At 39.8% G+C, this 27922-nt stretch overlaps 3 protein-coding genes across 3 annotated transcripts; 1 reads left to right on the top strand and 2 right to left on the bottom strand.

The window, feature by feature from the left end:
- Positions 1-8085: 8085 nt before the first annotated feature.
- Positions 8086-8629, bottom strand: LOC122658025 (hydrophobic protein RCI2B). The gene is made up of 2 exons (XM_043852876.1): positions 8509-8629; positions 8086-8218 (listed from the first exon to the last, which is right to left on the bottom strand). Exons 1-2 carry the CDS (start codon positions 8596-8598, stop codon positions 8135-8137), a joined length of 174 nt encoding a protein of 57 aa, XP_043708811.1. The 5' UTR covers positions 8599-8629; the 3' UTR covers positions 8086-8134.
- Positions 8630-15949: 7320 nt separating this feature from the next.
- On the top strand, positions 15950-18171 carry LOC122659623 (putative pentatricopeptide repeat-containing protein At3g13770, mitochondrial). Its single transcript, XM_043854719.1, has one exon. It carries the CDS (start codon positions 15950-15952, stop codon positions 18137-18139), a length of 2190 nt encoding a protein of 729 aa, XP_043710654.1. The 3' UTR covers positions 18140-18171.
- A 2783-nt stretch (positions 18172-20954) lies between these two features.
- On the bottom strand, positions 20955-21840 carry LOC122658024 (auxin-responsive protein IAA31-like). The gene is made up of 3 exons (XM_043852875.1): positions 21693-21840; positions 21387-21495; positions 20955-21240 (listed from the first exon to the last, which is right to left on the bottom strand). The coding sequence occupies exons 1-3, from the start codon at positions 21793-21795 to the stop codon at positions 21186-21188; spliced, it is 267 nt and encodes an 88-aa protein (XP_043708810.1). The 5' UTR covers positions 21796-21840; the 3' UTR covers positions 20955-21185.
- Positions 21841-27922: the final 6082 nt, after the last annotated feature.

Raw genomic sequence — 27922 nt, 5'->3', positions numbered from 1 at the left:
CCGGTGCCAGTACTTCCTAATACCGTAGCCCAACACAAATCCATATCATCCTAATCATCATCATCATCATCATCGAATAAGAATAAATGCATATATGCAATCATGCTTGAATGATAATGTCACAATATAATTCATAAATGCATGAATAAGCAATAGTAAATAAGCTCAGACAGTCACCTAAACCCACTCACCAATTCCTGCAAATAGAATTTGTATAAGGGCAACGATTCCTTCTCAAAATCACTCCATTGCACATATGTTGGCGCCTATGGAAGTGAATAAGAGTGAGAAAGAGTGTAGGGGAGGCCTCATAGAGAAACCCCACAGTTTACATAAGTTATAAGCCTTAAAAACTGCGTCGGAGGCAACGTCGGACTCAGCAGAGATCTACCTTCGACCTTGAGTCCGACATTCACTGCAGGCTCTGGCCACATCGAAGGCAACATCGGACTCACGCAGAGCTTTGCCTCCGATGCAACCCAGGTGCGCTTTTTAAGGTCCTTAATAGCCCAGATTTGCCCCATTTGGTTCTTTAAGTTCCAAGGGACTAGGGAGGGGGTGTCCTATGGTCTATTAAGGTCTTAGAAGTATCCATCATCAAAAGATTGAAGGATTTAAAGGATCAAATGCTCAAAATCCAGAGTTGGGGCTTCCTTTGGTGGTTGAAACTCTAGAATCAAAATAGGTTCCGTAGGAGGTTAAAATGGAGGTCTTTATAGGACTGAAATACATTAATGGGGTCCCAAAAACACAGCTTAGGCTAAGCCATTTGGTTCCAAGAGGAAACCCAAACTCAAGACTGAAACAAGGAGAGCCATCTAAGCTCAAAACTAAAACATGGAGGGCCTCCTAAGCTCAACTGAAAAGAGAAAAGAGAAGGGAGAGAGACAAGAGTGTTCTTGGCCTACCAGATTTGAGATACACAAGAGGTCCTCGTAAATCCAAGCTCAAGCAGCCGATCCCACCTTCTTCTCCTTCTTCTCCTCCTTGTTGCCTCCTCTCTTCAAAGCTCTCCTCTCCTTTCACGATTAGGTTAGGAAAGAAAATGAGAAAGACTAAGGAATAACCCTAGCTCTCATATCTATAGATGTGCCTTACTAAGGCCTGTTTGGCTAGGGCCTCTTAGCTATAAATCTAGGGCTTGTTTGGGTAGGGTAGTTTAAATGCCCACTTAGGGGTTGTTTGGGTAGAGTCTCTTAATGAATCACAAACATATCACCCATCTAAACTCATTACCCACCTAAACTCAATTAAACACCATTTTGACACAACTTGAGCCCAATGGGCTTCATTTTAGAATAAATCTTGGGCCTTGTTTGGCTAAGGTCTTTTAATGTCTAAAGTATATTAACCTATTTTAAGTATGACTTGGGCCCCAAGGACCCACTTAAGAGATCACCAAAATAAAAGGGAGGCTAGGGTAGTAGTCAACGATGACAAGGCACCAACAACATCCTCGATAAGGTCTCACTCAAAATAGCCACGACAACAGCATCGGATGCAAGGTCGGATGCACATAGGACCCTGCATCCTATGCAATAGAAAGGGCAGATAAAGTATCAAAAAGGTCTGGGTCCCACACCTCAAGGACTTCGAGAGGAGTAAACAAGCAATAAAATAGGTTTAATAACTTACCCTTTGACCATCATGGTGAAACGCTCACAGGCAAACAAGGCAGCACGGTCTACACACCACGAGGATAAATAAACAAATGGGCTCTCGAGTGTGGGTGTAACACAATATGTAATGCCACTTGATTGTCACAATAAAGAATTTCCAGATGAGATGGGATGTTGAGGTCACGTAGAAGAGATTGAATCCATGTGATCTCACAAGAAGCCAAAGCCATGGCATGGTATTCCGCCTCAGCAGAGGGAACGGGAGACCTTCTGCTGTATCTTAGACTTCCAAGAGACTGGGTTGTTACCAAGAAATGTACAATACCCAGTAATGGAACGGCGAGTGGTTGGAAGTACAAGAACCCCAATCAACGTCACAACAGGCCTTCAATTGTAAGTCACTAGAAGATGATAGAAGAATGTCTGACCCGGGACATGATTTAATGTAGCGAACAACACGAAGAGTTTTTTGCTAGTGTGGTTCATGTGGAGAGCTCATGAACTGGCTAAGGACATTAACCGAATAAGAAATGTCAAGTCGGGTTACCGTTAAGTACAATAGGAGACCAATTAACGGGCAATAAGAGGCTGGGTCTTAAAGAAGAGTTCCATCATCTGGGGTAAGCTTAATGTCAGTATCCATAGGAAAAGGGTCTTCAAGAAGATTTCCATCATCTGGGGTAAGCATAATGGTAGCATCCATAGGAAAATTACATGGTTTTCCCCTGAGTAAACCGACATCATTGAGAATGTTAAGAGCATATTTGCGCTGGGAAAGATGAATCTCTGGCTTGGCGTGAGCAACTGATGCCAAGGAAATACTTCAAGGGGCCGAGATCCTTGATCTAAAATTGAGAATGAAGGTATGTCTTCAAAAGAGTGATGGTTGTTGGATCATTCCTAGTAATAATAATATCATCCACATAGACGAGTAAGACAGTGAAGGAGGAAGGGTGACATCATGTGAACAAGGAGTAGTAGGCCTTGGATTGGGTGAAACCTGCCAGGGTTAAAGCGGTCGATAACTTGGCAAACCAAATCCTTGAGGACTGCTTAAGTCCATACAATGATTTGTGTAATCGACAAGCCCGATTCTCCCCCTGTCTGGCCAAACCCTGTGGAATGGTCATATGCACCTCTTCTTCCAAATCACCCTGAAGGAAGGCATTGTTAATATCCACTTGGTGCAGGGGCCATTGGCGAACAGTCGCAATAGAAAGTAAGCAACGCACTGTAATCCATGCCCTTAGTTTGGGTAAAACCCTTGGTGACAAGGTGCGCTTTATAGCACTCAATGGACCCGTCAAATCGGTGCTTGATTTTATATACCCATTTACACCCAATTGGTTTCTTCCCTAGAGGCAAACAGTAATACTCCAAGTATGATTTAGTTCTAAGGCCTTTATTTCGGCCGTCATAGCCTCTTTCCCTTTGGAATCTTTGTTCGGCATTGTGAAAGAAGTGAGTTCTTGTTCATGAGAAAGAGAACAGAGGAAAGCATGATGGGAAGAGTTAAAATGTTAATATGATAAAAAAATCAGATAAAGGATATGGTGAACCTGAAGGGTGTGATGCACGTCATAGAGAAGGAGTTGGGAGCAGGTGCACATGGCCGCAGTAATAACCCTTCAATCTAGTGTTGGGCTGACAAATTGGGTGGTAGGAGGGTGAGTGGAGCCCTCGGTGGGGGTAGGGGAAGGACTTGGTGGGATAATAGGACTGCTGGATGAGGATTCGGGGGAAGGAGAGACCTCGAGAAGGGGGGTTGGTATGGTTGGAGGGTCGGGTGTGGTAATATCAGGAAAGGAAATGGGAAGAACGACTTAGGAGTCGTTTGGAAGAGCTGGGGAAATGGAGCTGGTATATGAAAAAATTGATTCGTGAAAAATGACATCCCGACTTGAAAAATATTGTTCGGTGGTGAGATCAAATAATCGGTAGCCTTTTTGGCCTTGGGGATAGCCAAGAAAAAGACATCGCCGCGGAAGCGGTCCAAACTTGTCATGGTGTAAATGGCTGATGGAAGCGAAACATAGGCAACCGAATACCTTGATGTGGTCATAGGTTGGGGGTTGTGGAAGAAGAACTTGGTAGGGAGTGACACCATCATGAAGAGGGGTAGGAAGGCGATTAATTAAATAAGTCGCAGTAAGAAGGCAATCCCCCAAAAAAAACTTTAGAGAGGTGGGCCTTAAAGTGAAGGGCACGAGCATCTTCAAGGAGGTGGCGGTGTTTTTGTTCTCCATTTTGTTGTGGGGTGGCGACATTACTGTGATGGCAAGAAATACCATTGTTGTGCCAAAAATATTGCGTGGGTTTAGAAAAAAATTCTAAGCCATTATCAGTGTGGATGCACTTAATAAGATGACTGTATTGGGTGTTAACATGAGCATAAAAATTGCATAGAAGCTGAAAAGTTTTAGACTTAAATTTCATTAAAAATGTCTAAGTACACCGCGAAAATTCATCAACAATAGTAAAAGAATAACGAGCACCAGTGGTGGTGGAGGAATAAGGACCCCAAATGTTGTAGTGACTTAACACAAAAGGACAAGAAATTGAAATAAGGCAGAACTAGTCGGCTGAGGAGGAGACTGTAGGAGTCGTTGGGACTTATCTTGAAGCACCAGAGAGAAAGCTTGACCAAGGGCGGGCAGTGGGTGTATGAGAAGGAGTTGACTGCGAATGGGAGCATACACGTCATTGAAACCCATGAGAAATTGCATGAGTTGACGAGCGCGGTGATAAGCGGCAAAACTGTTGGACGTGTCACATGCACAAGAAGGGAGGGGATGATATGTTGCTAATTCGCCCAAAGTCCCTTCAAAGTATTGTAATACTTAGCAACAGAATCAGAATTCTGTTGAAGGGTGGAGATGGCACGTTCAACTGCAAAAATATGAGGATCGTTTGAAGGAGAGAAGCGATCATGGAGATCCTTTAAAAGAGCATCAGCGGAAACAACGTAGAGAACAGAGGAAGCTAAGTCACGGTGAATGGAGTTGAGGAGCCACAACAGAACCATATTGTTGGCGCGAGTCCATGCATCAAATTGTGGATCAGTGGGTGCGGGTTTGGGAATGGTTCCATCGATGACTCCCTTTTTGTTCTTGGCAAAAAAACCATGATCATGGCCCGTCGCCAAGTTGTATAATTATCACCTGTGAGAGGGTGACTACCCAATGTGGTGCCTGGATTATCAGAAGAATGAAGAGAAAATGGGTTTGCAACTCCATTGGTATTGGAAGCACTAGTGGCAGCATCAATGGGGGTAGTGTTAGAAACCGAGAGAACCATGGTGAAACGTTGAAGAAGAAAGAGCAAAAGAGAATGTTAGATGGAATAATCAATTCAAAATAAAAACTGATACCATGTAAAGAACCGATAATATAGAGATAATTGCGTTGTATCTTATTAAGATATATCACAGTACATATATACAATTGTGAAGGAGCAATATTTTCCTTGATGTAAGGTGATTGATCCAATCATGGATGCAATCTTATCTACAACTAATTGCAACTTTATATACATCAATTAGATGGAAAAATACAAGGAAAATAGGTGGGAGAATATATGGAATATACAGTCATTGGTGTAATCCACAGCCTGTGAAGAGACTCCGATAATACAAATAGGGTGAGAGAGAGAGAAGGTGATGTTTCCAATAAAAGCCATCAATCATGATGAAAATATGACTACCATGCAGCAACATGATTGACATATGACCAACATCTTATGAATTTTTTAAAATAAAATAAACTTCAATTTGAGCAAATTGGTGGGGTGAAAATTTCCAAATAGAAAAGAGGGGAGTGATTGCTACCATACTTTTGAGATGTTTGGAGTTACAGTGGGATAGTTCCATATGAACTAAGTTCAGTCTTTAATGCTTTTATGATGAGCTTTTTTTCACCTAATGCCTTAAAAGTTTTGAGTCGGACCCTCTAACCGTCAAGTTTGATGAAAAGTCGTCTTGCCTTAGGTTTTGGTTTGGACTCTCAAACACATACTTTGATGGTATTTAATTTCTTTTTCTTCCTTTTTTTTTTTCAAAATAAAAAATGAATGAATTGCATCTTATTCCCAAAACAGTAATTAGTTAAAGAGACACAGAATGCTATATGGTTGCATGCGGTGTGCGACCCTACGCCTAGATACAGGACTGCCTGAAATGACAGCTGCACCATAGGGATTTTCCACGGGGCACGATGGTCATTTCACATGGTCCTGTGTTCGGACATAGGGGCCACGCGCTGCACACGATAGGTAGCGTTCTTTCTCCCTTAGTTAAAATACATTATCCCTTTCATTAAAGTAATAGATTTCAAATATATGTAAGCATATATGTAAGCATGGCAAATTTGGTATGAACACACATTAAATTTTCAAAATTGTTTCAATGATAATGACCACGCCAGTTTAGGGATTTTCTCCTTTCCATGGGGGCACAACGATCATTTTGCACGGCCCTATGTTTGGGCACAGGGGACACGCCGCACGCGATCAGGTAACGTTTTCTCTCCGATCTCGTTGTTAAAATACATTCTCTCTTTCATTAAAATAATATATTTCAAATATCTATAAGCATGGCAAATTTGGGTAAAATACACATTAAAATATCAAAATTGTACAATGGAAACATTTACCAATGATACATCACCAAGTAGTGGTGACCTTGAAGATGACTCTACAGTTTATGTAATATGATTTGAGAGCACCATACGTACTGTGGATGAAGAGTTATTATAATGCAAGGAGCATGATCGAACATAGGATGGAGAATGTTCAAATTAAAGAAATCGTTGTAGAATGCAGTGACTCACTACTAAGGCCATTTTTGCTTCTATTATTCCGAAATGTCGGGGACCCCAATCAAATGGGGAAAATGAGATTTGATGATTCTTCATGGCCTTGGAAAAACTGGTTTGAATTCATGTGCATGCATCATCATCCCAAAGTTCATGATCATCATGAACAAGGGTTATAGCTAGGGTAACATTAGGCTGTATTCCAGGGGTCTTAGCTAGCTACTTTTATATTCGTGTATGTATAGACCGATTAAGCTGTAGCACTGGAGAGTATTATATATAGTCTATGATGAACTATTGAAGATAGTATATATATACTTTGGATATGATATTGTCCGCTTTAGTCTCGAGCTCCAACAGATATATTTCATGGCGGCCGGATGGGTTGCAGTTGTTGTTGAAGGAACTATGCTTATTCTATACGTATATCCTTAGAAGCTTGTTTGAGTGCTTCTAACACTCTCTGAACACGTTCTCTTGCTCCTCCCTCAGCTTTTAAATGGCTGCAGGGGAAAGATTGAAATTTTGAAAGTTTTTGGTGTGGTTGTGGATTTAGGCCTAAATGCAAAGTGGTGTCCGTGAAATTTACCTAAAAAATTATTTAAGCAGTATATATGTGAAATGTCAGGAATTGCTCTCATTGGACCCAAAAAAAAAAAATGTATTATCTTTAAGAGGGCGAAAAAAGTAAAATTACAATTGTTTTTAGTTCAGTATTTTAGTTACAATAAGATTTTCCTAATTTATATGAACGTTGTATGTATGATTAATTTTATGTAGAAAATAATGCCTAATTTTGATGCTTTTGAATCAGTCTCTGCGTTACCAAAAAAAATCATTCTCTTTGGACCAATTATTAGATTTAACAAATGTCACTCCTAGAACAATAGAGAAGTGAATTCAGACATGGTATAGAAGTAAGTCATTCTATTGAAATAAAAATTTGAGAAAAAGAACCTTGTCAGATCGTTAACCCCCTACCTCAACGGTGTAAAATTACTATCCAATTACAACCCCCCCCCCCCCCCCAACCTTAATATGAAAAATAATGCATTGATACCCACATCTATCTAAAAACTAAAAGTACATCAGCTAGATAATGTGAGAATACCATGTACATGACAAATGAAATCAAAGACTCTCCCAGTAGGAAAACAATAAAACCATACCAATCAATTTATCAATCAATCATCTTCACAAGAAGGTAACCATTTAATATCCAATTACAGAATCATACCATAGAGTGACACACAACCCCACACACACACACACACACACCTACACTAAAAGTGACAGTATTGATGGTGAAACATCATCGATCTATCGATCACAGCCCACTAAAATCCTTCTGCAAAACACACCTACCACCAACACTCTAATCCATGAAACTACCTCGAACTGGTCTGTCATCAAAAGCAAAAGAACTAAACGATCGACCTTGTTTTCCACATCTCCAACTGATAAATAAAAAAAAAAAAAAAATTCTCATCGTCAGTGATAACAAAATCTCATCCAGTATTCTTCCCCCCTCCCTCTTCCTCCACCTTTCCTTCTTGGCAGAGAGAAAGAGAGAGAGAGAGAAAAGGGGAGGAGGTGGATGGGACAGAAAACCATAGTCACACATGAGCACACCCACGCACACGAAGGAAACAAGTGAGAAATAGATGATTAATCTTACTTTTTTTACTAATAATTTTGGTTTTTTCATTTGGTGATGGCGTAAACAGCGTATATGATTCCAGGGATGTATCCAAAAAAGGTGAGCAGAAGACAGATCCAGAACTCCACCTGCACCAACAAAATTCACCTTTTTTTTTTTTAATACTAAAAAGAAAAATCAGAAAAGAAACTCAGTAGTGTAATGTGTAGATAGACAGGACACCCCAAAAATTCCCTTTCTTTTCATACACCAATGCTTTAATTAATTTACAAAAATAAGGAGGAGGAGGAGTACTGATATAGAAAGAACCAAAGTAAATTGTAAAGAAATGAGAAAAAGGAGCAATCAATAGAAAATACACAGAAAGGAAAAAGAAAAAAAAGGAATTTGAAAAAATGAGTAGATGATTAGAACTGACCTTGCATCCAAACTTAAGAAAAACTCCAAGAGGAGGGAGGATTATAGCCAAAAGGATATCTATGAAGGTTGCAGTCTTTTCGTCCGTCATTTTTAATTTTCTCTGACAGGTTATTCTACTTCTTCTACCCAATAAGAGAGGGAGAGCTCGAAGAGGGGTTTTAGTAACAGAAGCAAAGGGAGACGAGTAGACAGTGAAGATGAAGATGACTATTCAATTAATTGATGAGTACTGAGGAGAATGGGGGAAATTTTCGGTCCATTTTATAGAAGGATTGATTGCTCACGTGGCAGATAGGCATTGGGGAATATTCTGACTCATCGATCTTCGCTGTCTCGGGCGCCCCCCTCCCAAAAGGAGTCTGGAATGAATCCGGATTTCGAATCCAAGACAGCTAAGAAAGTTGTCTTTTTGTAACAACACCCCATCCTATCTTCTCATATCATAACTGTAAGTAACGGTAACGTAATAGGTTTTAAAAGAAAGAAAGAAAGAGTTAGGAGGAGCATCTGGAACGTGCTCACGATTCCTCGTTACGGTAATCGTCCGTTAGAAGTAGAAAAACTGCCTTTCATCTTTCTTTTTATTTTTTTATTATTTTTGGTAATGCTTGTTAACTTTATTCTTTCTTTTCAGGTGTTGGTGACAGTGAAACTAGTTTTTGCTTTTTCGCTCTTTTAATTTTTAAAAAAATAATAAATAAATAAAAGAAAATAATTTTCTATACGAGAGTGTGGCCTACACTCTTATTTGTTTATCTCTCTCTTCCTTAAAACAATGGGGCAGAGGTGTCTTTTCACATGAAAAAAAAAAGAGATAGACTCATGGAAATGTTAGCATAGGCCACACTCCCGGACACATAACTTTTTTCCATAAATAAAAAATAGACAAAAGGGATTACTACGATCAAACCCCATTCCTCACTGTAGACGTTCAAAAAGTTTAATTGACCTCAAAATTAAGGGTGTCAAACGGTCGGTTCGGCTCGGTTTCAGTCTTGAAATGGTGAGATCAAAATCAAATCATTAAGAAACTTTGGTTTTCGATCGGTTTTGATTTCGATCCGGTGCGATTTCAGTTTATTTCGATTTTTCAATATCGAATTATTATCGATTTAGATCGATTTGTTTTCGGTCGATTTCGATCAATCTTATGTTTTCGGGACAAAATCAAGTATTTTTTTAATATCTAAAATACATTGATGGTCATTAATACATGATTTTATCCGATAAACATAAGATTAACTCTATAGAATCTATACCACCCACAAGATCCAATAGAGGTTTTTTCTCCCATAAAAAAAAATACTAACCACACCACCACCCCCGGAAGCCTCGACCGACATCAATACAAAACATGTTACCACGCACTCGATAATATTCATCATTTCAAATTCCAAACAGCCAATCTGATATCACGTGTGAGGTCATGGATTTGGTAGCGTTAATATTGGCGTTGGTTCTGGAGTTAGGCTTGTGTCGTATTGACCCGCCTCGACGACTGAAGAATACTTCTACCCTAAGTAAGTAATGGATGCTTTCCGACACCAGCCTTGTCGGTCGGTCCAAAGTCCAAACTCACAATCCAAGCCATGAGGGTGTGACTGATCGAGTGACTGGTAAAATGGTATGGACCCAACATTGTCGACCAAAGTAGTTTTCGTTGGGGCCTCCACTCCTCGAACGTCATTATCTCTCGCATCTTTTGTAATATTTCAACTATAACGCGTAACAGACTTTAGTTTTCTCTCTTTCTGTTGCAGTTTCTTTATGAAGGGGAGAGGTGGCCTGTGAGGGAGGACGACATACGAAGGTAAATCCGTTTTCGATTTCAAATTCAAAACAGTTTAAGATTAATCGAAGAATTTCAAATCTGAAATAGCAAACCAAGCAAATAGAAATGCTGAAATTAAATCAAATCCAAGTGTTGGATTGGCGTCGAACTTAACCCTCGGTAGGATCAACCATACCCCAAATTACATTCAAATCTGATGATTGGACTCAAAGTAATTAAACAAATATCAAATCTGGAATCAAAATATGCAGAAATTAAGATATTTTGGATAGAATTAGATCTGTGGTCAAATCTATTCAATAACCTGGTCGAATGGTCTCCTTGTGATCGTCTTTGACTGAAAATAAGCTCTAAAATAGAGCTACAGCAGGTATATTAATGACTTCCAACGGTGGATGTCCGAGTTGCCAGATATCGATATCTTCATCTATCACTGTCGCACTGCACACTTTTGAGAATTGAAGAGGATTATTTTCCCAGGGGGGGTTCGATTCAAGTGAGGAAAAAAAAAGAACTCGTTAAGATCGATGTTGAAAGGCACCAGACGGATCTAACTTGGCATCGCATGCGCTACTGCTTCTTGAACCCTTGAGCTCCATTAGACGATTGTGCCTCCACTACTCTCCATCATCACTGCTCCCTTGCATTGCAATACAACCCAAAAAAGGAGCCCCAGCCGCAGAACCCTTGATCCAATAACCAAGAAATTCTTCATCTACCGCAACCCAATGTCTCAGCCTCGTAAAATGTATAGTTTTCTCATCTTACCAGAGTTTTCTCGTCCCATAGATGAGACTTTTTTTGTTGACGGCGATAAAAATGTTAGTAAATTCGAGATACTTCCCAAATTTTGAAAACATAATCTGCTCGTAACATTTAGCCATCCAAACGCATAGTAAATATCAAGACCCAAGAAAATAGTACGAAATCTGTACTTTTTTCTTTTCTTATCTATTCATTTCTAGAAATAGAAAAAGGTAATCTCTTGTGTTCTTCATTTTGGGTTGCAGCTTGACAGCATTTTTTCTGTTACGCGAATAAGGGGATGTATTTTGATTTTTACATATTTGCCGCGACGGGTTTTGATGTGAGAGTATAATAATCTTATGAATTCACATTTGTGTTTTTTGGAATTACGAGAAGAGATTTTTCTCTTAATGTTTGTTAACCTCTACCTTGGTTTGAGAGAAGATATTGTAATCTCATCCCATTATTGATTATAATGTAAGTTTTACATAAACGAGATCCAGTGGTTTTTCCCTTTTGCCTTGGAAAGGGTTTTCTATGTTAAAATTGGTGTGTGTTTTTGTAATTAGGTTGATTTGGTCAATGTGTTATTGCTTTAAACATATTTAATTATCGTTGTGGAAAGGGGTTCCCCCCCCCCCCCAACAAGTTCGTACTTAATCGTCGTGGTGCTCCGACCCCCCTTTGCTTCGCTTTTTTCCTTTGTGGACTTGGCAATAGAGGACCTATCTTGTGAAAGAGCATCCAACAAGTGACTGTGTGAGTTTCCTCTCTCCTATCTTGTGAAAGAGCATCCAGCAAGTGACTGTGTGAGTTTCCTCTCTCTCTCTCTCTCTCTCTCTCTCTCTCTCTCTCTCTCTCTCTCTCTCTGTGCGAGCAAGTGACTTTGCGAGTGTCCTCTGTACATTTGTGCATGAAAAATGATAGGGGGCGGAATGTCAAGGAGTAACATTGGGATTATTCCACCTTCGTCATTGCATGTTATATATAGTACACAATATGAATGAAACATCTCTCTTGGTGTGTATTTAGAATAACCTTATTTTGATTGTCCCATGCTATTGTTAGAAAAACAACGCACCAAAATCGAAATTTTGCGGATGAAATTCAAAGGGAAAGAGAAATCACACACACAAGACAAGATTTATATGGTTCACCTCCAAGAAGGAAGACTACATCCACGGTCGAGCGATAGTACGAATCCACTATTTCTGTGAAGCAAATACAAGTCCTCTCACTCTCTCATCTCTCAAAGAAATAACAAAAATACATAGGAAAACCGTAACCCAAAAAGTACAAAACTGTTCCTAGAGACCTACCTGGTCTGGTTCATACCTGAACCAACATAGGGCAAAATACATATCAAATCGAAGATCTTGACGAGCTCTACAGGCAAAATGGTCTGCCAATTAATCACCACAATACTTTCTGGAGTGAGAACAGGCTTCACCAATAAGAGTAATATTCTTATAAGTTTTTTAAAATTTAGAGAAAAAAAAATTCAAAATAATTTGAAAGTGATTTACAACAAATTAAAATTATTGAAGGTCACCTAAGAATTGTAATAACTATAGAGGCATTAAACTAATGAGTCATACCATGAAGTTATGGGAAAAAAAATCATTGAAGCACACCTAAGAATAGAAACTGATATATCGGACAACTAATTTGGTTTTATGCCAGGGAGATCCACAACTGTAGCTATTTACCTTCTAAGGAGGCTTATGGAAATTTTTAGAGTTTACAAAAGGAACCTCTATATGGTCTTTATTGACCTAGAAAAAGCCTATGATAGAGTTTCTAGAGAGCTCATTTGGCATGTATTAGAGAAGAGAAGGAACTCAAGTAGCTATGTGGATATAATTAGGGACATGTATGAGGGTGTGGTGATAAGTGTCAGAACTGCACAGGACCAAAGTAGTGAACTCCCAATTACAATTGGATTACACCAAGGATCAACTCTAGCCCTTATTTGTTTGCACTCATCATGGATGATTCAACCAGGCATATCTAAGATGAGGTCCCTTGGTGTATGCTTTTCGCTGATGATATTGTTTTCATAGACGAGACAGTGAAAAGGATTAACGCAAAGCCAAATTTATGCAGATCTTGCTTGAAATCAAGAGGTTTTAAGTTAAGCAGAACAAAGATAGAATATATGATGCGTAATTTCAGTCAAACCAGGAGAGGTCTTGATGTGATAAAGCTTGAGGAGCAAGAGATACTACCAAATAAATACTTTAGATACCTGGGGTCAACCATTAACAATTAAGGTGATATAGAGGATGATGTTTCACATAGGATTAAAGTAGGATGGATGAAGTGGAGAGGTGCATCAGGAGTTTTATGTGACAAACGCATGCCTAGTAAGCTTAAGGGAAAATTCTATAGGACAGTAATAAGACCAACGATGATATATGTGGCGGACTGTTAGGCTGTTAAGAAGATATAGATAAGATGAGTGTAGCGGAGATGAGGATGTTGAATATGTGCGGCAAGACAATGAGAAAAAAAGTAAGGAATGATTGTATTAGAACCGAATTGGGAGTTGCACCAATCTAGGACAAGCTCCGTGAGAGCCGCTTTAGGTGGTATGCTCATGTCCAACGGAGACCCATGGATGCACCAGTAAGGAGGAGTGACCAGATTCAATTTGAAGGAGCTAAAAGAGGTAGGGGTAGGCCTAAAATGACTATTGGAGAAGTGGTAAGAAAGGATATGCATGTGGTTTGGCTTAACCCTAGTATGACCGCGGATAGAGTTGTTTGGAGGACAAGGACCTGTGTAGCCGACCCCTTACAGAGGGATGTTCCTGGGATGCTGCTTAGCTGCTTAGACTTTTTCCTTTAGTAACTTTATTTTATCTTTTTACTTCCTTTTACTCCTAATTTTTCTTACTTTTTACTCCCTTCTACTTCTCCTATTTCTATTACTGTCGCAATCTCTTCGGATCCATGTAGCCGACCCCATTTAGTTGGGATAAGGTTATGGTTGTTGTTTACAATAAATTAAAATTAGTGAGTAAATCATATAATCTTAAACTTCAGCATTTGCTGGACAAATAACCGCGAATCTATTGTAGTCAATGTCAAAAGAGGTTGTTTATGAATATTTGTCAATTTTGTAGAATCATTTTCCTTTAAAATCGGAACTACATCAAGCAATCTTGAGTCCTCAATTCCTGCATTTTGAGGCAGAAACCTTCACTTATATCTCCTAAAAGGGATGAGACTTCTCTACTTCCGCCTCGGGCAGTACTTCTGTGCGCCCCACATACAAGGCGGGTGGAATGTACCGCCTTACCCCTGCCCGAGTGGGGGTAAGGCGGTACTTTCCACCCGCCTTGTGTGTTTTGGCGCACGAAAGTACCGGGCAGGCGGAAGTAGAGGAGTCAGATCCCTCCTAAAAGTCCCTCCTTTGCTCCTATCTTCACCTCAGCATTAACTGGACTAACAAAATCTGTTGAAGATGAATTCGAAACCTTATCCAATCTAACCGCATCTTTTAAAGTAGTAGGATTGCCAACATATGCTAAATCAGATACATATTTGTAATCAAAATGAATAATCAGATTCACTTCTAATAGATTTTCAGCAATTTCCCCTACAATTGGATGATTCCCATTCATCTCTTCCGAGTCAGCCATCAACAATTCATCACCATCTATGGTATTTAAATCTTCCAACTATCCAAGTGTATCAAAACTAATATTCCTAGTTCTCCGCACATTTGAATTTTGAATAATTGATTTACTACTAGTTTGACCATAAGATCCACCTTCCTTATTTGTACCGTGATTCAAAATTTGAACCTTATTCCCCCCCCCCCCCCTTGTTATCGATTCAGAATCTGAACGCCACTTAGGATCTTTTGGCATTAAATTTCATAAAAGAGGAAGATATGGGGAAAACTTTTTTTATCCAACAAGTGATTGGCCATGTTATAACATACATATATGTGATATCAAGAATTTTCGTATTATTTTGATCTACTTCAATCGAAGTGACAAATTTTTAAAATTTTTTGGATAATTTTTATAAGGCTTTTAAAATGTTTTACATTATAAATTGTAAAGTGTTAACTATAGTTGGAAAATCAAGTTTTTTTATTCAACTCACCTTTTTAAAACTTTGGTGGATTGGGAGTCATTTTTTTTTTTTTTTCTTGTTTTTTGAATATCTTCCTTCTCCTTCTCCAAGTGAAAAGGGACAGGCTATGGTTAACAATGGGGAAACTTCAACAACATAAACAAAAACAAGTATGAAAAGGATGATACACCAAAAAAACCCCCCGCGGGGGGGGGGGGGGGGGTGGAGAAAAAAACAAGGGGCTATGAATAGTATACGGCACAATAAAAAAAAAATCAAGCCCAGTGAGTTTCACGTGACTCAATAAAAAACACCAAGTCAATTAAAACTCGAATTGACTCGAATCTAGTCTAATCATTTCTTAAACTTGAATGAGTCTTCATAACACCTGACTTGATTTCATGTTTTTTGACTCAACTCGGATGACTTGTCCGAATCAAAACCTCTCTCTCTCTCTCTCTCTCTCTCTCCAAATGGTTTGGGCCTGGCTGGGATTTTATCGAGTTTGCATAGGCCAAAATCGAGCTCAAAGATCCCAACCTATGGTTGGGTCAGGCTGGGCTTGGGGATAAATGACCCTTATGTTGGGCTGCGCGAGAAGGGGAAACTCAAAATGTATGTGGGGCATTTGTGTAAAAGTATGAAACAGATGAGCACTATTGTGGAAATCCTCTTGAATGTATTATGTATGTATACCTCTTCCATTCGTTGTTTATTTTGTAAGAAAAACCAATTTGGGGTGGGGCGAGCGAGCTTGCTTACTTACTTACACTTTATAAACCATATTAATTTATGATGATGCTGATGATATTATGAAAGCTCTCTTCAGCAGCATTGGTATCACTAGAAGTAGTAGAACAGTGAGGTCCAGTTCGAACATTCTTCCCTCAAAACAGAGCTTGCTGCAACCACTCATCATATTTTTCCGTAGATCTCACCACCCATCAACAACATCCACCCCCTCTCCCACTCATCTGAACTCACTCCTCAACGCCACCGGTGAAATCCAAAACATTCGACACGCAACCCAAATCCATACCCAGATCATCACCAACAACTACACCTCCCTCGCCTTTCTCCTCAACAACCTCCTCAACACTTACGCCAAGTGTGGACATCTCCATCGAAGCCTTCTTACATTCTCACACACCCACAATGATGCCAAGAACATCATCACTTGGACATCTCTCATCACCCAATTCTCTCGTCGCCACAAACCCTTGGAAGCATTGTGTCTTTTCAACCAAATGCGGAGTTCGGGCCTCTCCCCAAACCAGTTCACTTTCTCTGCGATCCTCTCCGCTTGCGCCAGTACTGCGATTCTTGCTCACGGAGAACAAATGCATTCACTGATCCATAAACATGGGTTTGAAACTGATATCTTCGTTGGTAGTGCCATCATCGATATGTACGCCAAGTGTGGCAACATGGTCTCTGCAAAGACAACGTTCGATGAAATGCCTCAGCGAAACCTAGTCTCGTGGAACGTCATGATCGTGGGGTTTTCACAGAACAAGAATCATGAACAGGCTCTTGGGATATTCATGGAGATTCTCAAGGACAATTCGGTGACTCTTGATGAGGTGAGCTTCTCAAGCATGTTGAGCACATGCGCAGACATGGGTAGCCTGGATCTTGGAAGACAGGTCCATGCGATTGTGGTTAAGCATGGTCTCATACTTCGACCCTACGTCAAGAACTCGCTTGTGGACATGTATGGTAAAAGCGGGTCCTTTGCTGATGCAATCAAGTTGTTCGAGACCATGGCAGCTAGAGATGTTGTGACATGGAATGTGATGGCCATGGGTTGGGCCCAAAACGATTGCTTTGAGGAAGCTTGCAATTATTTTTGGATCATGAGGAATGAAGGGATATCAGCCGATGAGGCATCTTTCTCGACGGCCCTCTATGCCTCTGCAAGTCTCGCAGCATTGGATCAAGGGACTTCGATCCATGATCAGATACTGAAAACTGGGTTCATGGGGAATACGTGCGTTCAAAGCTCACTCATCACCATGTATGCAAAATGTGGGAGTTTGTTTGATGCGCTCCGAGTGTTCGAGGAGATCGAGAACAGGACTGTGGTCTGTTGGACAGCCATGATCACGGCCTACCAACAAAATGGCCGTGGAGACCAGGTGATTGAACTATTTGAGGAGATGCTGGCAGAACGGATCAAACCTGACCATATAACCTTTGTTAGTGTCCTTTCAGCTTGCAGCCATACTGGGCGTGTGGAAGATGGTTTCGGGTATTTCAATTCCATGAGCAGAGTGCATGCGATGAAACCCGGACCGGAACACTATGCTTGCATGGTTGACATGCTTGGTCGAGCTGGTCAGTTGAATGAAGCAAAGAGCTTCATCGAATCGATGCCGGTTATGCCAGACCCATCAATCTGGGGAGCCTTGCTTGGAGCTTGCAGGAATCATGGGAATCTTGAGATGGGGAAACAAGTTGCAGAGAAGCTTTTTGAGGTGGAGCCAAATAACCCAGGGAATTATGTGCTCCTTGCTAACATCTATATGCGTCACGGACGGTTGGAAGAAGCAAATGAAATAAGAAGATTGATGGGAATGAATGGGGTAAGAAAGGAACCGGGGTGCAGCTGGGTTGACATTAAAAACATCACTTACGTGTTTACAGTGCATGATCGATCTCATTCTCGGACAGATGAGATCTATAAAATGTTAAGCAAGATGGCGGAATTGATAAAGGAGAAAGGATATGTAGCTGAGAACCAATTTGCGGTTAATGACGCAGAAGAGTTCAAAGAGCAGAGGTTGTGGTATCACAGTGAGAAACTGGCCCTTGCGTTTGGGCTTCTTACCCTTCCCGTGGGAGCCCCAATTCGAATAAAGAAGAACCTAAGAACTTGCGGAGACTGTCATACGGTTATGAAGTATGTCTCAGAGATTTTTAAAAGAGAAATTATTGTCAGGGATATCAATAGGTTTCACCGGTTTGTTGGTGGTTTCTGCTCCTGTGGGGATTACTGGTGACTCAGCTACTTTTATTATATTATTGATACATGAAATGATGAACAAAGTTTTGAAACTTTCTCATGGCCATGGAGCATTCTTGGAATTAGGAATCAAAGATGCCAATTTTACCGAGCTCATCCACACCTCAACCACTTTGAACCCATGCTTCAATCCTTTTGCAATTCCTTGAGCACCAAGACCCTTGGTTTCTAACTCCGTAATAAATAATGAAAGGTTTTAGTTTTCATCAGGTTCTTCACAGTTCCCTTCCCTGTCCAGCCCAGTTCCCCAATCCCTCTAATAAAGAGGGGGGGGGGGGGGGAGACCCCACCCGGATAGGGGTAGGGTGGTCATTGTGCACCTTGTTAGAGAGACTGGGGAACTGGAGGAGTTAAAGATCCGAATTGTGGAGGCTTCAATCCAAACCCCAAAGCAAGATATCTTGGATTTCAATAGTCAAATATAAGCCCACCATAAACAAAAGAACTGAGCCCGCCCTTCTGGTCTTTTACATTTTGGGCTCGATGTGTACTGGTAATTGTTGAAGACCATCCCAATTGCCCACCTCAATGCTCTAGCATGCGATTGCCATGGTGTGCCTTGAGTGTTTCCCTTTCGGAGACTAAAGGGGGACTATGTTAGCAGAGAAATCAGCATAGTCCACTGCCAGAGATGCACTGTGGGCGGTCGGATGGTGCACTACACTCCCAATCGCGCTACAGAGGACCCAAATAGCAGGTGTCTTTTCCAAAGGGTGGGGAGAGTGACAGACACATAACTGAGCAGCCCGGCAGCATGCCAGGATTCTGAATTATATTGGTTTAATGACATAAATTTGTATGATCCTTTCTCATTCATATACACTTCAATACTTCATTTCTAAATTTTGAATAGAATGTTTTCTTACCAAAAAAAATACTTCATTTCGAAATTTTGAATAATAAAATGTGGTAGTACTCCAGTCTGTCAATGGTCTACTCTTTCCCCTGCTAAAGTGTTAATTCGACCATCGAAATGAATGAATGCAAATTAAAGCAAATAATGGCGGCAATTCAAATTCACATGCAATGAATTTTATTTGCATCTGTTTTTTTGTCTGTGTGATAGATAAAAGATATGGATATATGCACTAATAATAGTCTATCTCCTTAGTCAGTCCTTGAAGAGATACAGAAACTAACTGTCGTTATTCATTCACTCACTCAATTCATTTATTCATTCATTCATTCATTCATTCATAAGGGCAACTCGAATATATGGAAAGACCTGTTGGTAATTGCCTGCCAGCAGCTATGGCTGGAACTTAATCGACGACGATTCGATTACTCGAGCAGAACGGCGGCGCAAATAGTAATGCTTTGCATCAAAGAAGTCAGGAGCTGCTCCAACTCAAAGGGTGCCCAGGTGAAGAGGATCAATGATCTCATGTTGGCAAGAAGATTCCAAATTAACACCAGACCACCCCCAGTACAAGGAATATTGGAAGTTTCATGGAGAAAACCACCACCAGAATGGTGGAAGCTCAACATCGATGGCTCGTCGTTGGGAAATCCTGGACATTCTGGCGCAAGTGGAGTCATCCAAAACCATCTCGGAGCTGTGGTAAGGTGTTACGCATCATATGAGGGTATAGGAACAAATTACTTTGCAGAATTATCTGCGTTCTTCACAGGCCTTAAGGAAACTCAAGAGCTGCAAATACAGAAATTATGGATTGAAACGGACTCTACAGCTGTAGTAAACGCAGTACTCACAGGAAATATGCTGTGGATTTTTCGACAACACTGGTGGGCAACATTAAAATACCTAGACACCATTCACTGGCGGATCACACACTGCTATCGGGAAGGAAACTTGGTTGCGGATGCATTAGCCAACCATGCAGCGAAGAAGAAAGAGAACAGACAAGTGGAGCGACACCCCATCTTTCATTGCAAGTAGAATAGCGTGGGAAGCGATGAGTCATCCTTACTACAGATTCACCTAGAGGTTTATCACCTTCAACGGTTGTTTAGCCGTGGAACTGGTCTTTTGTAAATGTAATGAAAGGCGAGCCCAGCTAGAGGGTTCTTGATTGTATCATATTTTCTTTTTATTAACACAAACCTTGCTGACCATTAGCCAAAAAAATTCATAAGGGCTACTCGATCACCAAAACACAGTATGTTGAAGTACATTCATTAATTTTACATACATTTGTGTGTGTGTGTGTGTGTGTGTGTGTATTCACGCTTGTGGCCGGGTTCATTTGCTGTCTCTGCTACCTAAAGCTAGAAAGCTAGCAAAGCCAAGCCAAGCCAGTAGCCCCACGTAAGTATTCTGAGAATTAAAGTGGGTCACAGCAGTAATGCAACCATCTGAGACTCGATTGGGAGTAGCTTCCTTAATTAGGCTGTGGTTGTGGTTGTCCCCATTTATTAATCATCAAAGACTGAAAGTTGGGTTAATGCCACAGTAGTACTGCTATTCTGAATTTCTGATACGAAGAGGGAGCGGAGCGGAGTAGGACCACTCACTCGTGACTCATCAACAACAACAACAACAACAACAACAACAACAACAACCAAGCATAGAAAATATAAAGCTAACGTTTCATTAAAGGAAAAGAGTAAATAGAGAGAGACAGAGAAAGCCCATTGCTTTCATATCATACACCCACCTTCTCGAAAATCTTCAACTCTCTTCCCCCACACACACACCTTCCCTTTTTAATGGATTTAACTTATCTTCAATAGCTTGAGCACTTTCTTTCTTTCCACATTCATGCATTGATTGTCATATGAGTTTCCACCAAGTTCATAATATACTGAAACTTTGTAGCCTAAAGGGATTTTAAAGAGAAAAAAAAAAAAAAAAAAAAAAAAAACCTGAAATTCCTATGCCTGTGTCACTTGGGTGTATGGCTGTACATCTGTAACTTAACAAATTCCATGCTAGCTAGTACTGTTTGTTTTGGGTTCCCATCAAGAATCACCCAACCAGCTAGTCAAAAATGCAGAGACAGAGAGAGAGAGAGAGAGAGGAAAAATGTTGAAACATGCACGATCATCAGTTGGTTAAGATATTAGCATTTGTCGGCTCCGGTGATCTTGAGTCTCTTCACAGTGGTCAGGAACATCCTAGAGAGAGCAAAGAAATAAAGGTAGGGAATTTTAATAAACTACAACCACTCTACTCTAAATGTGATAATTGATAATAAAAGAAAAATTAAATCAATTTTGGATGGATCGAGAGGTGAGAGGCTAATTCATTAATTAGAGCTTACTCCCAAGGAACGTCCCCCACCATCATCCAATCCCCTTCCTTGTCTTCGTAAGTTAATACATGATGATCGTTATCTTTCTCAGAATGCACTCTTCTATCCATATCAGGGTCTGTAAGAAAGAAAGAAAGAATTTTCAAAATCATGTTGAAATTAATGGCAATTCAGATTAGTAACAGAGATGGCGCGCATTACCTACTAATTAAGAAAGAAGAAACAAATTAATTAATTAAAAAACAAAGAAATGCTTGTAGCACAAGGCACTAAGGCAGGTAGGCAGTTAGTTAATTAGTTGTTGTTGTAACATACAGAGAATGGTGGTCCTGAACATGTGGGCTAGAGTGGCGATTAGGCCGTCGTAATCATGGTGAGCAAAAAGGTCCAACTTCCGCCCAATTGGAATGCCTTCCATGTATACCTTCACGAAGAAGCTTCTTGCTCTTTCTCCATTATTGTTTCCTCTCTCTCTTTCTCTTTCTCTTTCACTTTCTCTTCTTCTTTCTGCAAGGCTACTCCTCAGCAGCGGCTTCAGCGGTGGCCAATCCGATGATGTTTGATTCCTGATTTTTCCACCCAACAACAACAACAACAACAACAACAACAAAACAAAAATAAAGATTAAAAAAACAGAAAGAGAGACAGAGATGATATTCAAACTAGAGAATGCAACAGTTATGTGCTACATCGACCAATCTTTTTCTTTCCAACAAGGAAATTAAGAAGCTATTAAAAATATATATATATCTCAAATGGGAAGAAGAACACCCAAAATGTGTATCGGTTACGAAATAAGAAGGAATGATCAGTGGAGATAATGAATGAACAAACCCCTCTTCTCTTCCCTTCCCCTTCCCCTTTCCACCCGATCGAAAGAAAGAAAAATAAAGGTAATTAAGGTATTGCCTTGTGGACTCTGTGGGTGGATCAAAGTCTCAACATCATACCAAAGAAATTTTAAAAATAATAATAATAATGCGGGTACTTATTCTAGTATAATTATACAAATTCGATCACATAGAGGAAAAGTGAAAGAAACCAAATGGGGCTTGAATGAATCTATCTATCTATAATTGAGAAAAAGGAGGAAAGAAGGGGTTTGGGGATGGAGAAAGAATGTTCTTTTGAAAAAGCAAAGAAAAGAAAATGAAGAAGAAGAAGGAAAAGGAAGTAAGGTTTGAGGTAGCATAGCATAGTTGCATTGTTGTTGTACCTGGAACTGGAAAGGTTGTCAAGAAGAAGAAGAGAGGTAGAAGTTGAAAGGTTGAGTCCAAGGCGAAGATCGGTGCTCAAGTCTCTGTCGGTGCTCTTGGGTTGCTGGTAGAGAGACGATGATGCAGATGAGAGCGTTGGATGTTTGCTGCTATCAATCGACGAAGACGAAGAATGGGTCGCCTTCCCCATCGTTGCTGCGATCACAGAGAGAGAGAGAGAGAGAGAGAGCGAAACAGAGAATGATTGCCGCCACTTAAAGCCTTAAATAATAGGGAACGAGTTACCACCGGATCCTCTAGCACCCAAAAGACAGAGAGACTCGTCAAAGTTTGAGAGAGAGAAAAAGAAAAGTAAGTACATGGACTTCTTAACGACTAACAGTGCATAGAAACGACTCGTTGAGTTGATTTGAATTATCATCATGGTGGCCCACACTTACATGTGGCATAAATGACGTGTCCTTAATTAGCCTCTCTTGGCTTCACGGTTACAATTGCTCTTTAGCTAATTGCCTAATTCCCTTTCCCTTTTATATTTTTATTTTTCGGTCTGGGTTTTTCGGTTCCATGGATTTTACCGAATCGAAAAACTCAGACCAACCAAACCAATTCTTATCGGACTGATTTTGGACTGGGTATGATGGGATCTGATTGTAAGGTGAATTGTTATAAATATATGAGTATGAGGTTATTAATAGGAAAATTGATTTGTTTTTTTTTTTGTTTTTGATAGAAAATTATTCCATTAAAGAAATGAAATAACGGATTACAGCAAGCTTTTTATCCCTCAGGAGTAGCAAAGCTAGGATCGGATAAAGGCCAAACAATCCTATCTTTAAGGGATTGGGCCCTCCTGGCAAGGGTATCTGCCAAAACATTCGCAACCCTTGGAATATAATGAAACACACAAGCATCAAAGTAAGTAGCTATGTGTTTAATATCTTTAATAATCGGTCTAAAAGTCACACCCAATTCCTTTGATTTGTTACAATGCTTTTATTGATCTCCTTGTTCACTATATAAAATTAGTCGGGCAGTTAATTGAATGATATGATAATAAAGTTCTTTTTGTGATATCAATATTACTTATCTTCTTGTTAATTAGTTATCCATATTACTTATCTTCCCCTTACAATGATAAACAAGGATTTAATTTGTGACACTATTTATTCATTGATCTCAGCATTAGTTATCGAGCTTTTCCTTACAATTTATCATTTCAATATTATTAGTTATCTTCTCCTTACAATTTATTCTTCTTTGTTCTGGTTATGGCATGAACATATCGAATTAATTCTTACCCAAATATATATATATATATTGAATCAATTTCCTTATTCCTAGATGGTTGTTCACCTGTTTGTCTTGGGAAGAAGATTTAAAATATTTTTTTATCAAATCTTTTCACACAATATATGTTAAGAATTTAAGATTTCATTGTGGTTCAAGCTTGAAAACAAACTGTTCTAAACCGGTATTAACCAGATACTGAAAAACTGAAATAAACTGAAACCAAAACTAGCCGAAAACCAAAGTTCCTTAATGATTTGGTTTTGGTTCACTCATTCCCAAAACTGAGCTGAATCAACCGTTTGACACCCCTGGTGTGGACTCAAGAAGGGACCCGTAACTTGGCCACTTGGATCTATAGTCTGTCTTTGGAGTTTGGACCAATTCAAGGGCATTAATTCAAAGTGTGTAACAAATGAACAAAAAAAAAAAAACCCTCTATGCAACACACTCCTTAAAATAAAATTATTGTAAGAAATAAAGGATGCAACCTGGTTGGCGTGCAACTCCTACGCCTAGATAGGGCACAGTGTGATATGACCACCGCACCCTCATGGAAAGGTGGAAATCCCTAAGGATACGATGGTCATTTCACGCAGCGTTGTGTCTAGGTGTAGGGGCCACACACTACATGCGACCAGGTAGCATTTTCTTTCTTATATTTTAAATTACATTTTGGGAAAAGGCTGAGTACACAAGGGTGCTCAGCATGTGTCATCCTCTTTCCTCCTGTTTGGAAAAGACTCTCTTAACCCCTTGTGTCCAACTTTAAGATTGGTCTCCTTTGAAAAAGACTCTCTTACCCTCCTATGTCCAGCCTTGTAATTGATGTATGTCGTTAAGGGTATCAAAATCAAATTGAAACTGCTTAATAAATGCATATAATGGTTGATATTCAAGATCGTTAGATGGTGAAACCACACATTAAATGTAGTAATAGAAGTAGTAAGTGGTACAGTACCATATCTCAAGCATATATATGTCTTAGGAATGTTGAATTGTTCAATGTACGTATCAACTATGGATATCTATCGTGATTAGTGCAGTGGGGACCCCCAATTTACATAATTGCATTATTATTAAGGGGTAACTTAACCTTGCTTATAGCGTGATTTGTTAATCAATTAATTAATTATTGAATGGGATAAAATACTTTTGGTCATTAATCCATTTTTTAATTACAAACGGGACAAACTCATGTCAATGAAAAATGTTTATATTAGTTTTGGTTGTTGAAGGGAGGAATGAGGATGTAGTGAGGAGACAAGATGGAGTTGGATTGGGGGCCCCGGCCCCCCTTTGATTTTGAAACTTGGGAGTTAGAAAAGAAAGCCAAGTCTTTGGAGGTTCTCGTCGAGTTCATGATATTGGTGGGGGAGGACTTTATTCTAATTTCTAATTAATTCTAAGGAAATCAATTCTCCACCTTTTATAAAGTTTAAACTAAACTAATCTCAAACACGGAAACACCTTGCTAAAGAGAAGACATGAGGGCGACTAGTCTAGGAGACATGCAATCAACTAATTCCCTCCCCCGACACAACCCCCATCAGCAAAAGTTTGTCTTTGCTTTCATTTTATTATAATTAATTTGTTCCATCGCTCCTCCTTTCTTCCCTTTTTTTTTTTACTGATTTTTGTTCTAATTTTGATCAGGCATTTATTTTAGGTGGAATTAATGGAATTTTTTTTATTAAAAAAAAAAAAAAAAGAAATCCTAGCTAGTTCGATTCCAAACCCGTTTGAATGACATTGGTCCCAATCACGAAAAAAATTTCGCTGCTATTCCTACTACAAAGCTAGCAGCCAAGGAAATGGAATAATTCACTTCCCCTTTGGATTCATAAATACCCTCCTAGGTTTTTGTATTTTCTAAAATACCCTTTAAGATCTTATTTCCTTGGCTGCAAGCTTTGTAGCAGGAACATTCCAACTACAAGTGTAACAGCAAAATTTCATTCCCCAATCACCAGGTGTATCAAGTTGTATCATTGATCTTTGGATATGGCAAACATTGGATTGGAAGGAAATAAAAAACGATTTAGCTTAGCAACAACGTGGTTGCATAAAAGCATTGACATTTTTAGGACTATAGAGGTTGGTTGAATGAACCCAGTTTCTCTAAACCCATGGTGAAGAGAGAATCTCTTCATCCACAATATTTTGACTCTTTGATTGGACTCAAAAAGGGTATTTTTTAATCTTAAACAATTAAGGAATGAAAGTTAATGATGCCATTTATATTGGAGATACAATGTCTTGTATTCCATTGCTTGCGTTTGTGGACTGATTCCAAAACACCGTTAAGAGGCCATAGGGCCTGAGGCCTGGCCTCGAGGACCTGTTTGACTAATTTGCATGTGTGAACCTGTTCAGTAAGTAGGATCTGGACATCTCTCTCAATAATATTTTTAAATGTCGTCCATGTTTTGTTTCTCACAACAAAGAACAAGGGGAGGGGGAACAAATAAGCTTGCTTGTTCCGAAAGAAAAACCACTGAAAGGAAGAGATAGAAGGGAGGAAATTGGTTCGTAATAAGCAGGCAGGAAAAAAGAAAAAGGTTAGATAAAAGGTGGTTGTTCCACCCCAGTGTTGCTTCCCTTGCGCATCTTTCTCTTGGTCCAATGACTTTTTGGTGCAATGCACTTTGTGTACAAATCAAGCATCTCTCAACCCCTCCAATCTTTCATTATTTTCTTTTTTTTTTCTTTTTATTTATTTATTTTTTTCTACATCCCCATCCAATCCCCACCCCTTTTGGTGACTAAAGCTATAAAAATCAAAACGAAGACTATATAGACTAGACTAGGGAGGGTTCAAGACTTTATAAGCCTTTAAGGTGGTGATATTAATAGATGGGAGGGAAGGGCTTAGGGCCTCGTCACCTCGTGTGAGGAGCCCCCATTAAATATTTGACTCCTTAATCGTCTTAAACCTTTATGGATACCTCATACCTTCGCCCAACATCTCATTACATTGCCCCCCATTCTCCCATGCATGCCCCCCCCTCCTTTTTTTTTTGTAAAAAAAAAATTCCCGAACCCAACAAAGCCCACTCATGCATATGATACGACGCAAAAATAAACACTGGATTCCATTCATCTTCTTTGTTCTTCAAATTATCTCTCTAATCCATTGGATTTGGAATTTGCTTCTTTTTCTTCATTCCTGGCTTCAGTCAAACATTTGAAGTCCCCAGTTTAAGAACGTGCCCTTGATGAAGTGCTATTTCCTAGGGGGCGACATGATTCCAATTCCAGCCTTGCTTTACCATCATCCACAACTCCACATATACACGTTTGGTTATTTTTAGACACTAAATTGGGTCTTTTGAAACAACCCTCCCCCCACCCCCACCCCCCCCCCCCCCCCCCTCTTTTTTCACAATTACTGAAGCACCTAAGAGTATCACTAACGCGCAGGGACTGGGAGACGCATGCTTCTGGCCAGCCAGCCTGCCCCCTCAGAAGTCAGAACCACAGCACTCACCGTGATCTAAGCCGCCGGCAATCTCAACCCCGACATTGAAATTGCAGTGTAAAAAAATACAATGGATGCAAACACGATTTGTATCCTTAAAATTCATTGAAAATTCCCAGATCCAAATCGAAATCCGAGATTAAGAATCCTGGATTGCAAGCCAAAGCACCTCCCCTAGTTTCTGTGCTCTTTGTTGCATTCTTCAACACCCAATCATCCGAATAACTTTGTTTGGGATATAGCTAGGTTGGTTTGTATGATACAAAAGAGGCCAAGATGCACATGAGTTACACATGATGGAACAATACAAAATTGACTCCACATATAATTTAGAAAGAAAAGAAACTGATTAATGACCTGTGGGCCCAAAATGCATCTCAACACTATAGGCTCAGACAAAAGGATATGGAGCCAGTTGGGCCTCCCTTGGATATTTTTCAGAAAATGTTAGTGCTTTTACTAAAATGATAAAGTTGCGGACCTGCGGTTGCAGAACAAATAAATACCCAACCAAATAAGAAAATGAGTATCTTCCCCCCACCCCTCTTTCTCAATCC

The sequence above is a fragment of the Telopea speciosissima genome, chromosome 4, assembly GCF_018873765.1.
Source record: "Telopea speciosissima isolate NSW1024214 ecotype Mountain lineage chromosome 4, Tspe_v1, whole genome shotgun sequence".
NCBI lineage: Eukaryota > Viridiplantae > Streptophyta > Magnoliopsida > Proteales > Proteaceae > Telopea > Telopea speciosissima.
Note: the sequence above shows the minus strand (reverse complement) of the source record. Positions and strands in the feature narration are given on the sequence as shown.